Below are 14,003 nucleotides of genomic sequence, written 5' to 3'. Positions count from 1 at the left end.
ACTTTCCTGTGCTCACATGTAAATGAAGAGCCCCTGCATCAACTGGGAGCTTCCCTGTGACACAAGATTTGTGGGATTTGGAACTGAGAGGAGCCAATGCTTTGTTGCACCAATGATGCTCTCTGTGGTCTGCATGCGATGGATGAATACAGGATACTAGGGGCTCTCCCCTATCAACTTTGCTGCTGCTTCCTGCATAGGAATCCTCTGCCATGTGGAAGTGGAGTTTCTCTCTCAAACAGGCTTCAGAAAGGGGTTCGGTGGCTCATAAAACTATTCTGCTCTGCCTAGAGCTGAAAACTGACCCTTGAAGCCACATCCCAATTGCTGCATCCTCTCTAAGCAGGCCTCTGTGGCGCCTCTGGGGGGGACGGGACGACTCCTCCAGAGCCTCTTTTCTTCCATTTTAAAACAGCAGAAGTGGTTTTATTAGTGCTCTCTGCTTTCAGAAACAGGAGCTGACCTCACTCTCTCCGTGTTTAATAGAGTCAACGAAGCATTACTAACCATTGCATGCATCTTTCTCTCCACCCGGCCCCTCTTTCTGTCCCCCAACAGGACTTGAAAAGCCAACAGCAGTGATTTCCACTTGGTGTCTGCTGTGATTTTACTGTGTTCCTGGCTCAAAGGGCGACCGCCCCCCACGCAAGACAATATATAGGTAAGGCGAACCATGTGGTGCTTTAACTTATTTGTATATTTATCACAGCGGTTCTCCAAGGAGGAGGAAGAGGCCGTGGCAGTGCCTGCTTTTCTTCCTCACATTCTGCATCCTCACAACAAATCCTGCTTAGAGAAACTCAGAGAAACTGTATCGCTGGGTTCAAATTCATGGAAAATGGGGATATGAATTCGGCATGAGGACTGTTGCTCTGCCTTCACTGTTGGAGGCAGCCATGCTTCTGAACACAGGTGACGAGAGGGCTCTTGGGTGCCAATCCTGCTTTGGGGCTTTTCGCCATTGGTGCCCCTGGTTGGCCCCTGTGAGAACAGGATGCTGGACTAGATGGGGCATTGACGTGAATCCAGCAGGGCCCTTTTTTCTTTCTTAGTCTTGACATTCTCACTGAACCACGTGCTGGGGCTTGCCTTTCCAGTTTTCCCCCTCTTGCTTTTCCCTGATAAAGGTTGCTTTCATTTCCCAACATGGGTGTAAACAAGGGTGCACCAGAAGTAACTCTAGCTCACACTGGTAGCATTGTGTGGTTGGCCTGTTGAGACATGAGAGCTGCATCAGCCAGTGAGGCTTGCTCACAACAATCTCTTCACACCACCAAATGGGAACGCTGGTTCCAGTTGCAGCTGAAGTCTTCCTGTGCTCTGCTCACCTGCAGTTTCTCCCCACCTTCTCCAGTCCCTCCCCCTGGGTGCTGCTCCTTAACCTGTGTTTAAACTGTGGGTGTGTTCCTCAGGTTTTTAGCAGTTGGCGAAATAAAACCTCAGCTATTGACTCATTCACTTCCATTAGTCAGTTTAAATGATGTGTGGACTTAAAACAGCCAGTCCCTGAGGTGAATTGATGCATCCAGACCAGGAGACACTTGGTCAGGACTGTTACGCATCTGAATTAGAGCCAGCCAAGGTTGGCTGATGTTCAGGTTTTGTTGTTGTTGTTGTTGCATGGCTATTCTGTTGCATGTAGGCAGGTGCTCTCAGCCTTTGCCCAGTGCTGGAGAGTGAGGAGTGGCAGAATATGGAAAACACTTTCTCATTCCCTTTTTCTTTTCCTCTTGCAACTATTGTGTAGTGATTTGCCTTCACTACAGCACTGTGTGTGTGTGTATGTGTGTATTATATAAAGGTAAAGGGACCCCTGACAATTAAGTCCAGTCGTGGATGACTCGGGGGTCACGGTGCTCATCTCGCTTTACTGGCCAAGGGAGCCAACGTTTGTCCGCAGGCAGCTTCCGGGTCATGCAGCCAGCATAACTAAGCCGCTTCTGGCGAACCAGGGCAGCACACAGAAATGCCATTTACCTTCCCACAGGAGCAGAACCTATTTATCTACTTGCACTTGACGTGCTTTTTGAACTGCCCTAGGCTCAGTGGTTTAGATCACAGCGCCACCCGCGCCCTGTGTATTTTATATATATGTGTATATTTTGAACCACTTCTCCATTGATGCCAGGAAATCCCCAAAGATCCTGTAGGCATGGGGAAAATCCCTTTCTAACTGGGTTTTGGCTTGAGCTGGAAGAACTGAGACAACTTTTGTGTGTGTGATTGCACAGAAGCAGCTGTCTATTCCAGTCATCATTGGAGGAGAAAGGAACTGTAGAAGAACCTGCTGGGTCAGGCCAATGGCCCGCCTTGTCCAGCACTCTGTTCTCAGTTGCCTTTGGAAGCTGACAAGAAGGACATGAGTGCAACAGTGCTCTCCTCACTTGTGATTCCCAGCAACTGGTATTCAGAAGCATGGAGGTGGAACATATGTGTCAGGGTTATTAGCCATTGAGAGCTTTATCCTCTATGAATTGGACTAATCCTCTTTTAGAACTATCCAAGGTGGTGGCCATAGCAGTCTCTTGTGGGTGTGAGTTCCACAGTCTAACTTTGAACATCATGGAAAAGTACCCTTTTCACATCTGTCCTGAATCTTCAAACATGCAGCTTCCTTGGATGTCAACAAGTCCTAGTATAGGGGAGAGGGAGAACAACTTTTCTCTATCCACTATCTCCATTCCATGCATAATTTTTATGTGCTGCTATCACGCCCCCTCTTAAACTTGCCTTTTCTCTTAAGTAAAAAAACCCCAAAAGCCTTTCCTCGTAAACCACATAAGCTGGAGCTGGGGAAGGGCTGCAGCTCAGGAGCAGAGCGTCTGCCTTGCATGCAGAAGGTCCCACATTCAGTCTCCAATGGCATCTCCAGGTAGCGCTGGAAGAGAACCCTGCCTGAAACCTTGCAGATCTGCTGCCAGTCAGTGGAGACCAGTGTCTCCCAAACTTGCTGTTTATGGACTACAGTTCACATCATCCCTGACCACTGATCCTGCTAGCTAGGAGTGATGGGAGTTATAGTCCAACAAAGACCCAAGTTTGGGAAACCCTGCCCTAGATCATTTAGAAGGCCATTGCCCGCTTGGTGGGAGGTGAGAACTTAAGAAGAGTCCACCCAGTCTGGCACCCTTTCTGACAGTGGCCACCTAGGTGCCTGTGGGAAGCAGGACCCCAGTGCACCAGCCCCCTCCCCAACTTCTGTTTCTGAGCAGCTGGAACTCAGAGGCATAGTGCCTTCAGCAGCGGGAGTGGAACACAGCCATTGTGGCTAGTAGTCACTAGTAGCCTTATGCTCCCTCCCCTTTGCTTTTATGGAATTACGGTGATGGACAGTCAAGCAGGCTGGCCTTGCTCTATTCAGCTGACCTCTGTGTGTTCCCAGTGCAGAGCTCAGTGTGTCCTGATTGCAAAAGGTGAAAACTGCAAAGCTTAGCAGAATAAAAGCTTTTGTTCAGCAAACAGGGGGAAGAGGGAGTGTTTTGTTCCACTCCTTTCTTGACAGATCCTAAACTGAGCATCAGGCTTCAAAATATATATAGGGATAGTAAGGGCTGGAATGAGGATTGCTAGTGTGGTACCCAGAGGTGCACCTGCCTGGGCCCTGTGCTTTCTGTGCCCTTCAGAGGTTTTTTGATTTGCAGATGTGCCACCTGGCCATAAAAGATGGGCAAGCCCTGGGTCAGAAGGTTAATAAATTCAAGGCTGCTTCCACCACCTCAGCCCCAAGGCAGGTGTCCCTATCACCAGCTCATCCGTGCCATGTGTTTGGCACAAACTGAGAGCAGGAGAGATTGCAGACTGCATTCAGGCCACGGTGCCTCACAGTGATGGATCCCTGAAGCACATGAGCCAAGCTTCATGCCATGCCCACCATGTTTTACCTACTCTGGTCACCTGCAGTGATCTGGGGCTGGATGGAGTAGAGAATTGCTTCCTGGCACTCAATGGCAGCAGCCAGACTCTGGGCAGGAAGTAAAGAAAGGTCACCCCAAATATCAGAGGTAGGGAAGCTGCATCTAACCATTGGACCAGGACATTTCCACCCTCTACCACTTGTGGGCCAAGTCTGGCAGGTGGCTGGAACCAGTAACCCAGCGCTGCTCAAGATGCTTCTCCAGATCCCACAATTAGCCAGTATTTTGGGTCTTCAGAAGCTGCTTTCAAGCTCACAGAGTGTTTTTCTTGGGGTTTTGAAGGCATCACTGACCAACAGATTGGCGGTGGCAGGCAACCTCCTTGGGGCTCAGACAGGGTTTTACCTCTGCCACACCTGGTGCCATGTGTGACACAGGACATGGCATATATAATTATTGGGCTGGAAAGGGGCACTGAGCGTGCCATGTTTATTTAACCTTTTCTTGTTTTCTGCCTTTCCCCCCACAACCCTTGTGAAAATGGATTCTTAAGCACACAGAATAAAAAAACAACAACAAAGCACCAAACCTCAGCAAATGTTTGCAACCCCAGACAAACAGGGCCTCCAGACATCTCCATCACCTGGAAGCACATGCTGAAGCCTCTAGCTTGGAACAGCAAGTGGGGCCTATTGAGACGCTCTGCAAACAGAGGCAGGGGGAATGTTCATTGGTGCCAGTTCAAACAAAGGATCCTGGCAGGTGGCCACCTTCAGCCACACAGCAAAACACTCTGCTTTGATTCATTTCACAGCACGCTCTTTCCTCTCCTGAGTGGTACCAGGCAGCCCATATTCACCTGAAAACACACAATCCTTTTTTATTATTATTAAATTTAGGAGTGGGGAGCCTTAGGGCCAGGGCACAAATGTGACCCTCTCTTTGGCCCTTGGAATTCTTCCCCAGACCACAGCCCTGCATTGCTCTTTGCTATGTACTCTCCTTGAGTGCTTTTGCCTGGTTGGAAATATGGCCTTGAACTCTGATCATGCCTCTTGCTCACCTGGCTGTGTAGAAAGTACCCTCCTGTGCACAGGTAAAATCTGCCAATTTTTCCCTCTAGCCCCTCCCACCATTGTCCTGTGACCTTTGGGAAGTTGCCCCAAAGGAAATGCAGCCCTTCAGCTGAAGCGGGTTCCCCACCCCAATTTACTTATTTATTTGTTACATTTCCAAGAATATGCACACTGTGTATAACTTGTTCTGCACCATAATCAAAAGAATTATAACCCCACTGAGCACTGCACAGTTAATTGCCATCACTTGGAATTTTACTGTGTTATTATCACGGCCTTAGTGGAAAACACTGTTTTGAATAATGCTTTTTATAAGATAGGGCAGTGAGCACTTGGGGAGGAGTTTATGGAACCAAGGATGTGGTGGCATAAAAAAGTTTGAGAACCATTGATTTGCAAGTTTTGTTTTAAACATTTCCATTCTGGGTGACCAGAAGCCACGACACCTAAACCAGTTAAGAGTAAAGAAGCTACCCAGCACGCTGTCAGTGACAATAAGCCAAAACTTTGGTTCTACGTGAGCCTTGAGGAAACACTCTCCCCAAAACCAGACTGCGAATAAATCACACATGGAAGCATCCTGGCTGGCAGTATTAATGCAGTACATTGAGGCTTGGAGGTACCTAAAGAGCTTCCTCCTTGATACTGTTCAGGGTACAGCATCGTTCCTTTGCAAAACCCGTGAGCTTGTGAGATCTTCTCCAAGCCAAATTAGGAGATTTCAGGTCTGCTTGTTGATTGACTTGGATAATAAGAATCTGGGATGGGATATATACACCAGCCTTCCCCAACCTGTTGCCCTCCAGATGTTTCAGGATGGTGGGATTTGTAGTCCAGAATGTCTGGAGAATGCCAAGTTGTGGGGAGGGGTTGTAGACAGAAAACATGTTGTTGTTGTTTAGTCGTTTAGTTGTGTCCGACTCTTCATGACCCCCTGGACCAGAGCACGCCAGGCACTCCTGTCTTCCACTGCCTCCCGCAGTTTGGTCAGACTCGTGTTTGTAGCTTCGAGAACACTGTCCCACCATCTCGTCCTCTGCCATCCCCTTCTCCTTGTGCCCTCCATCTTTCCCAACATCAGGGTCTTTTCCAAGGAGTCTTCTCTTCTCATGAGGTGGCCAAAGTATTGCAGCCTCAGCTTCATGATCTGTCCTTCCGGTGAGCACTCAGGGCTGATTTCCTTCAGAATGGAGAGGTTGGATCTTCTTGCAGTCCATGGGACTCTCAAGAGTCTCCTTCAGCACCATAATGACAGTAAACATGGCAGAGTTTAATTAAGGCAGATAACAGGACAGCATGTTCATTGAGAATCCCTTTTATTTTGTAATAAGAACAGGAGACCATAAATCTAAACACTTTGTTGAGTAAAATTTAATTATTGGGAACAGAATCAATATCTTCAGTGTCCTTTATTAGAATAGCTATATTAATCTTGCCTTTTTATTTTTCCACCCCTCCATGTTTTCTATAATATCCACTTTCTTCTTCTGTATAATTGTGTTTGATTTACACTTTCTCTCTTACTAACCTTGTTGAGATACTCATAGAATTATAGAATCACAGAACTGTAGAGTTCTAGCCCAGCCTTCCTGCAGTGCTGGAATCTCAGCTAAAGCATCCATGACAAGTTGACATCCAACCTCTGCTTAAAAACCTCCAAGGAAGGAGAGGCCACCACCCTCCGAGGGAGTCTCTTCCATGGTCTAGCAGCTCTTAATGTCAGAAAGTTCTTCCTGGAATCTCCTTTCTTGTAACTTGAAGCCACTGGTCCGAGTTCTGCCTTCCAGAGCAGGAGAATTTGTCTATAAGTCTTTTAGAGCCATCCAAGTTGATGGCCTTCGGTGCTTCTTCTGGCGGGAGCGAATTCTTCGGTTTAACAGGCAGCCACAGTGTGCCCTGTTCTCAAAAGTAAACAGGGGGATGGTTAGATATTGATAGCATTAATGGCTTAGCTAGCACACTGCTCTCTCATGCCTGGAGAAATCCCACTGGAGGAGTAGCAGACACAGCAGCCCATTTTCTGTTGCAGTCTGTTGGGAAAGGAGGGATTTCAAAACTAGACTGGTGCTCCTGATTTTATTCAGTGTTCCTGCTTCTCTTCCACCTCCGCCTCCCTTTCCCTTGCAGGTGCTTGTTTTAATGCATGAAAATGGCCAGCACTACACAGATATCCAAAGATGAGCTAGAGGAACTCAGGGAGGCCTTTGCCAAAGTCGGTGAGTGTCTATTATGGCTTACAACACCATGAATTATGCATCCGGGTGTCAGGAGTGGGTGCCTCTGCTCTGGGAGCAGCAAACTGGATCCCAAACACTCTCCAGCGTGGTGTCTCTGTGTGCCAGGTTTGTTCGTGCTTCCCCCTAGTGGGTGATCTTAGCCAAGCAGCCAGATAATATGTAGAACAGAGCCAAAAGTCGGAACTGAAAGGAACCAGTGCTATTTAAATGATCATAAAAAGATAGATATATTTATTGAAAATGTATTCAATAATAATAATAATAATTTGTTATTTAAACGCCTTCCCCCCGATCTGGGCAGCTCCCAACAGAATTAAAAGCACATGAGGTTGTGATCCAGCATCATCCTGTATTTTCCCCGCAACATTAACCCAACATAGCAGAAGCAGTGTTTCCTTCCAAGTAGACCTGGGTTGGTCTTGAGATCTGCAATGGAAGCCTTGCTAATGCTTTAATGCCCCCCTCGTGAGATTCATGGGGGTGGGGGCATGAGAGGGGCTTCTTTGCGGCACTCCCCAAGCTGCAAATTGCCTTGCTTTTCTAAGGAGCCTGTGGCCTCAACATGGGATGTGCTTTGGAAGTCAGGTTAATAAGCACCTTTTGGGGAGATGGAAGATAAGATCAGGCTGTCCCTCCCATTGCAATGTTGCTTTGATTTCTGTTTGCTGTTTATTCGGTTTCATGGTGTTTATGTATTACTTGGTTTCCTTTCTGCGTTGAGCCGTATGTAGCCTCACCCTGGGACCACATGGTGAAGCACAGGCTACAAATGCATGCTTATATATGAGTATGTACACCTGCTTTCCCCTTTTTATGGGATGTACTCCTTAGTGGGGCGCACCTGTCTCCATCATTATGAACTCCCAGGAGTCATTTGAAAACTTTCCTGTTTACCCAGGCATTTGATGGCTAAGAAGTACAGTTCCTGGCCACCCCAAGATCACTGGATGATAACTGTTTTTAGAATGTTTTAACGGTTTAAGGATGTTTTTTAAATAAATACCTAATTAAATAAATGTGGGTGTTGCGGGCTCATTTGAGAGCAAGGGCAGAATACAAATTCAGTAAGTAAGTAAGCAAGCAAATGAATGAATGAATAAATCTATATTTTGTGACTTAGAAGCAGCTTAGAACAACCTAATATCAAACAATAAAACTCCACAATATTTTTCTCACAAGCCTTGTGTTTTTTTCTTTTGCATTAAAGATCTCAACAGCAATGGATTCATCTGTGATTATGAGTTGCACGAACTCTTCAAAGAAGCCAACCTTCCCCTTCCTGGATACAAAGTGAGGGAGATCATCCAGAAACTGATGATAGACGGGGACAAGAACAAAGATGGGAAGATCAGCTTTGAAGAGTTTGTTTACGTAAGTATCTAAAAAAACTCCCTTCTGCTAGTCCTCCGTGTCTCTTCCAGTCATAGAACCTCGGTGCCTACTTCTGTTGCAAGGCAGCCAGCCTTTCATCTGTGATGGTAAGGGGGCATTGTGCCACACACAGCAGAGCTGAATGGACTGATATGAAATTTGGCAAGGTTTAAGAATTTTATTCCACTTCTTAAAGGCCTTGAAACCTCTGGGCTTCTTTTTCCCAAACAACAATGCCATCCACCCCCAAGACCACTTGGGAAAACTTGAGGTAATCTCAAAAGCAGTTTGTGGTGAGGTATTTTGGCAGTCGGGGGCTCTGCTATCCAAAGACAAAAATCTCCCCAGACTTCCTCCAGCCCTTTGACTCCTTTAGGTGTTCTAGTTGATTCTGATCTAATAGCATGCGAGGTGCTTACATGCTGTGCTTTGGAGCTGCACCAACAAGCGCAGAAGACTTGGATCATCCTATCTTTCAGGAGAGGTGAATTTGCAGCCCACCACATGTTGCTGAATTACTGTTCCCACCCCCATCCCTGATGTTTTTCTGTGCTGGCCCTGGCTGATGGGAGCTAGAATCTAACAAGATCTGGAGGGCTGCTGGTTCTCCAATCCTGATCTCCGTTCTCCAAGTGCCAAGAGAGCACCACCCAGGCATAAGAGAGTACTATCAGCAAGTTGTATAGAATCATAGAATTATTGTTGGAAGGGGCCGTGTGGGTCATCTAGTCTATCCCCCTGCAATGTAGGAATATTTTGCCTGTTGTGGGACTTGACCCCAGATTAAGAGTCTCATTCTCTACCCACTGCGCTAGTTTGTGGAAGCTCCAAAGTTTGTAGAAGTACCATGAAATATTTAGGGGTGGGACGCTTGTGGGTGGGGGGTGGGGAGACTCAAAAAAACAGCCCAATGCAGACTTTGTTCAGTGGTCATGAAATGCTCACTGTTTGTTTGTTTGATGGATGGGGTATCATAAACCATGTGCCAAGTGCACTAAAATGGAGTACAGTCATACCTTGGGTTGAAGTAGCTTTGGGTTGCGCTCCATGGCAACCCAGAAGTGATGGAGCGTGTTACTTCTGGGTTTCGCCGCTCGCTCATGTGCAGACACTCAAAGTGACATCACGCGCATGTGCGGAAGCGGCAAAATACAACCCGTAGATACGCAGTCACGTCTTACGTTTACTTCAGGATGCGAAAAGGGCTCCGGAACGGATCCCGTTCATATCCGGAGGTACCAATGTAGCTGGAATCCTGAACAGAAAAGACACTGGAAAATGTTTTGTCTTGTGAGCTGGTTCTCACTGAGGTGGCAAACCAGGTTGTGGTTGCAGCGTTTGAAACGTCTATTAAGGGTTTTCCAGGATTGGGTCTCCTTCATGCTGAGCATTCTGCTCCACATACACCTGGATCCCCATTTCCTACCTGCTGAAACTCCGTATTATTGAGGTTGGGTTTGGCAAAGCGCACAACCACAATCAGCCTCCAAGCTTCAAGTCTGACATGGTGCACCTCAGGTACAGCCTTAATATGTTGCTAAGAGCCAGGCCTATCACTGACTGCACGTGTTTTTATTTGTGCAGATCTTCCAAGAGGTGAAAAGCAGTGACATCGCCAAGACTTTCAGAAAAGCCATCAACAGAAAAGAAGGCATTTGCGCTATCGGTGGGACATCTGAGCTCTCCAGCGAAGGCACCCAGCACTCCTACTCAGGTAGCCCCTGAAATAATCTTTTGGACTAAGTTGAAATACATTCCTGCATCCTATGCTACTGAGGTTTATTTTCTCTGCCTCTTTTTTGTGCCCTTGAGGTGTAAATTGGGTGCAGAGACAGCACTCCTAGGAAGACCCCATCAGTTATTTTCAGGCACCACCTCAATTACCTCCATGCTGGTGATGAAAATCCCTAGCTCCAGTTGCATCCTGGGACCCATGTGCTCTGCCTGAAATGATGCACGGAGTCACACACCATAGCAGTGTGGTGTAGCGGTTAGCATGTTGGGACTAGTACATTGGAGACCAGGGTTCAAATCCCCACTCAGCCATGCAGCTCACTGGCTGACCCTGGGGGCCAGGTCCTGCCTCTCAGCCTAACCTACCTCGCAGGGTGGTTGTGGCGATTAAACAAGGAGGGGAAGAACCATGTATCCCATCCTGAGCTCCTTGGGGGGAGAAACTAGGATCTAAGTGCAACAATTAAACAATTGCCCAGCAACAGATACTTAGGGGTGCTATTGCCACCTACTGTGGAGGCAGATCATCGCTGTCATGGTGAGTGGTCCTCTTTTAAAGCTATCTAGATTGGTGGCCATCACTGCCTCCTGTGGGAGGGAGTTCCATAGTTTAACAACGTTCCTTTTGTCTGTCCTGAATCTTCCAACATTCAGCTGTCTTGGGTGTAACCAATGTGGTGCCCTGTAGCTCTTATTCTTCTCACCCTTGGCCAAGCTGGCTGGGACAGATGGGGGTTGGAGTCCAACGACACCTGGAGGCCACCAGGTTCCCCAGCTTTGCCATAAGCTATTACTGGAATGCACTCCCTGTTGGGTGTGAGATTCCAAGGAGGCCTCGTGGAGCCAGGGATCTCACTGGGCCTTCTTCACCCAGTCATGCTCTCTCGGCCTAACCCAGCTTGTCTCCCTGTGTTTTTGTGAGGATGAAAGAGAGAGCCATCCCATCAGTGATCTGTGGTAGAAACGTGAAGGCTAAATAAATAAACAGAGGGTGGAACGGATCAAAACTCAAGAATTCAGTTTGCAGTCATGGTTCCCACAGTGATTGGTAGCTCTCCCTGGTGGGCAGTAAGATCAGCTGGAGGTGTACTATGGGGGATTTGACCCTAGATACCACTGGATCAAAGTTCAGTTTCGTGGAATTAATTAAATGAATCAATTTAATTGTATTCCGAGTCAATGTGCAATTAAGTGTTACTGTTTTGAATTTATCTCCACGGCCTTTGTGGGTCTTGGAAGCTGCTTTGTGAATAATTCTTTATCAAAGATAGGGTGCACTGGGGAGGAGTTTTATCTGAACAGTTCAGATGGTCTCTGCGTATGTGACACAGTTAAAAGTTGTGCAGATTTGTGGGAGGCCTATAGTTAATTGCTTGAGCCCCAGGTGTTGTTTGGTGTTTCATTGTGGAACACACAAACACCAAGGCCATGAACCTCCTATGGGTCAGCCCCCAGCTTCTGCAGTATCTAAAGTGATTAGATGTGGGTGGGGGGAGCCTGTCCCAGGGTTTTCTGGTGCCTGATGATGCACTGAGTCCTCTTGTTTTGCTTGCCACCTGTGTGAACCCTAAACATACAATGAACTTGACAGTCTCCTTCTTCTTCAGAGGAAGAAAAATATGCCTTTGTGAACTGGATAAACAAGGCTTTGGAAAACGATCCGGACTGCAAGCATGTCATTCCAATGAACCCAAATACAGACGATCTCTTCAAAGCCGTTGCAGATGGGATTGTGCTGTGGTGAGTTTTTTCTTTGGAGGGCTTTTGTTCTCTGGAGTTATGGATGCAATTAGAAAGGTGCAGAAAGGGGGAAATGGTAATCTCCAGTTAAGTGACATTTCCTGTTGATGTTTTAGATTGTCACACTTCACATGGGTTCATTTGATATCACACTTCCCTCCAATAATTTTATTTTATTTTTGCTCTTTAGTCTTTATTCCATTATGTTTTCAGAGAGCTCAGGGTGATGTACATATTATTAACCATTCATTTAAAGGATTTTTTATCCCACTCTTCAATCAAAAAACTCCCCCAGAGCAGCTTATCAATTGCAACTTTAAATAGCAAAATGAACCAAAAAATCAGTCTGTATAATTTAATGGCACAAAAGGAAAGTGAATTTGGAGTGAGATGGAAATAAGGAAACTCGGGTACAAGTTCTTAGTTACCAGCTGGGATGGAAAAGCTCAAGGAGAGGTCAGTGTTCAGAGAGGTCAAGGAGAGGTCAGTGTTCCAGTGGAAGTGTGGACTCTCACATACTAAAGCACACATGATTTTATTCTTTAAAAAAGGAGGTCAGGCTGAGAAAGACTGATTGACACAGCTAATTGGGGATTTGAACCCGAGTCTCCCTCATCTACATCTGCAGCACTGACTGCTCCCCATTGACTTAGCATATAGCACCAGTGCCAATGTTGAAACCAACTCTTGTAACTCTGTATGTTAGCTCTTCCCTCCTGTCTAAAGTTCACAGTGTATGGTTTAGGGTGTCCTGTTGGGTATTCAAAAAAAAAAAATCCTTCCAGTAGCACCTTAAAGACCAACTAAGTTAGTTCTTGGTATGAGCTTTCGTGTGCAAGCACACTTCTTCAGATACACTGAAACAGAAGTGGCCAGATCCTTCTATATAGTGAAAAGGTGGGGAGGGGTATTACTCAGAAGGGTGGTGGGAATGGGAGATTGGCAGATAGCTGAGATGAGCCTGTTGACGACTCTTAACGACTGTAATAGGTCTTACAGGAAAAGGCAAGGGGTGAGAAGGTGAGAAATGGCTTAGTCATGTATAATGGGATAAGAATCCAATGTCTTTGTTCAAACCAGGTCTCTCCATGGTTTTAAGTTTGGTAATGAGTTGCAATTCAGCAGCTTCTCTTTCCAGTCTTTCCAGTCTGAAATTCCTTTGTAGTAAAACAGCTACTTTGAGATCTTGTATAGAATGTCCTGGGAGATTGAAGTGTTCTCCTACTAGTTTCTCTGTTTTGTGATTCTTGATGCCAGATTTATGTCCATTTATTCTTTGGCGTAAGGTTTGGCCTGTTTGTCCAATATAGAGAGCTGAAGGACACTGTTGGCATTTGATGCCATACACAATGTTAGATGATGAGCAATTGAATAGTCCCGAGATGGTATGTGTGATGTTGTTGAGGCCAGTAATGGTGTTGTCCGGGTGTATGTGGCAGCAAAGTTGGCATCTGGGTTTATTGCAGGCTCTGGTGCCAGTGTCCGTGTTAAGTCTGGTTGTAGTGTTATTGTGGGTTAGGAGTTGTTTAAGATTGGGTGGCTGTCTGTAGGCAATGAAAGGTCTTCCTCCCAGAGCTTGAGAAAGAGAACTGTCATTGTCCAGGAGAGGTTGTAGATCTCTGATGATGTGTTGTACTGTTTTAACTTGGGAGCTGTATGTGATGACTAGAGGTGTTCTGTCAGTGTATCTGAAGAAGTGTGCTTGCACACGAAAGCTCATACCAAGAACTAACTTAGTTGGTCTTAAAGGTGCTACTGGAAGGATTTTTTTTTTTTTACTATGGCAGACCAACACGGCTACCTATCTGTAACTGTTGGGTATTGTGTATGTGCTATAGAAGTTCAGCCAAGTGGCTAAGCTCACCACAGGAAGAAAAAAACTGTGCAGCAGAGATTGCTTTTACTTGGCCTACACAAACACATGCACAAAATATGCACACACTATTTAAAGCTGCTACAGTAAATTTTCTCTTTCTGAGCCCAGAGGGGTT

The 14,003-nt window shown here is 46.3% G+C and overlaps 1 protein-coding gene across 4 annotated transcripts in view; it reads left to right on the top strand.

Moving 5' to 3' along the window:
* Positions 1–14,003, top strand: part of LOC310698787 (plastin-3) — a 70,830-nt gene that overhangs the window by 42,058 nt on the left and 14,769 nt on the right. For all 4 annotated transcript variants that reach the window (XM_083486433.1, XM_083486434.1, XM_083486432.1 and 1 more), the window contains 5 exons: positions 559–661; positions 7,058–7,146; positions 8,375–8,538; positions 10,123–10,252; positions 11,880–12,012. In XM_083486433.1, the coding sequence (XP_083342559.1) occupies positions 7,074–7,146; positions 8,375–8,538; positions 10,123–10,252; positions 11,880–12,012 (500 nt within the window). In that variant the 5' untranslated portion in view covers positions 559–661; positions 7,058–7,073. The remainder of the gene's footprint in view (positions 1–558; positions 662–7,057; positions 7,147–8,374; positions 8,539–10,122; positions 10,253–11,879; positions 12,013–14,003) is intronic.

Source organism: Podarcis liolepis (assembly GCF_965112155.1).
Source record: "Podarcis liolepis genome assembly, chromosome: Z".
In the NCBI taxonomy this organism is placed as follows: domain Eukaryota; kingdom Metazoa; phylum Chordata; class Lepidosauria; order Squamata; family Lacertidae; genus Podarcis; species Podarcis liolepis.
Note: the sequence above shows the minus strand (reverse complement) of the source record. Positions and strands in the feature narration are given on the sequence as shown.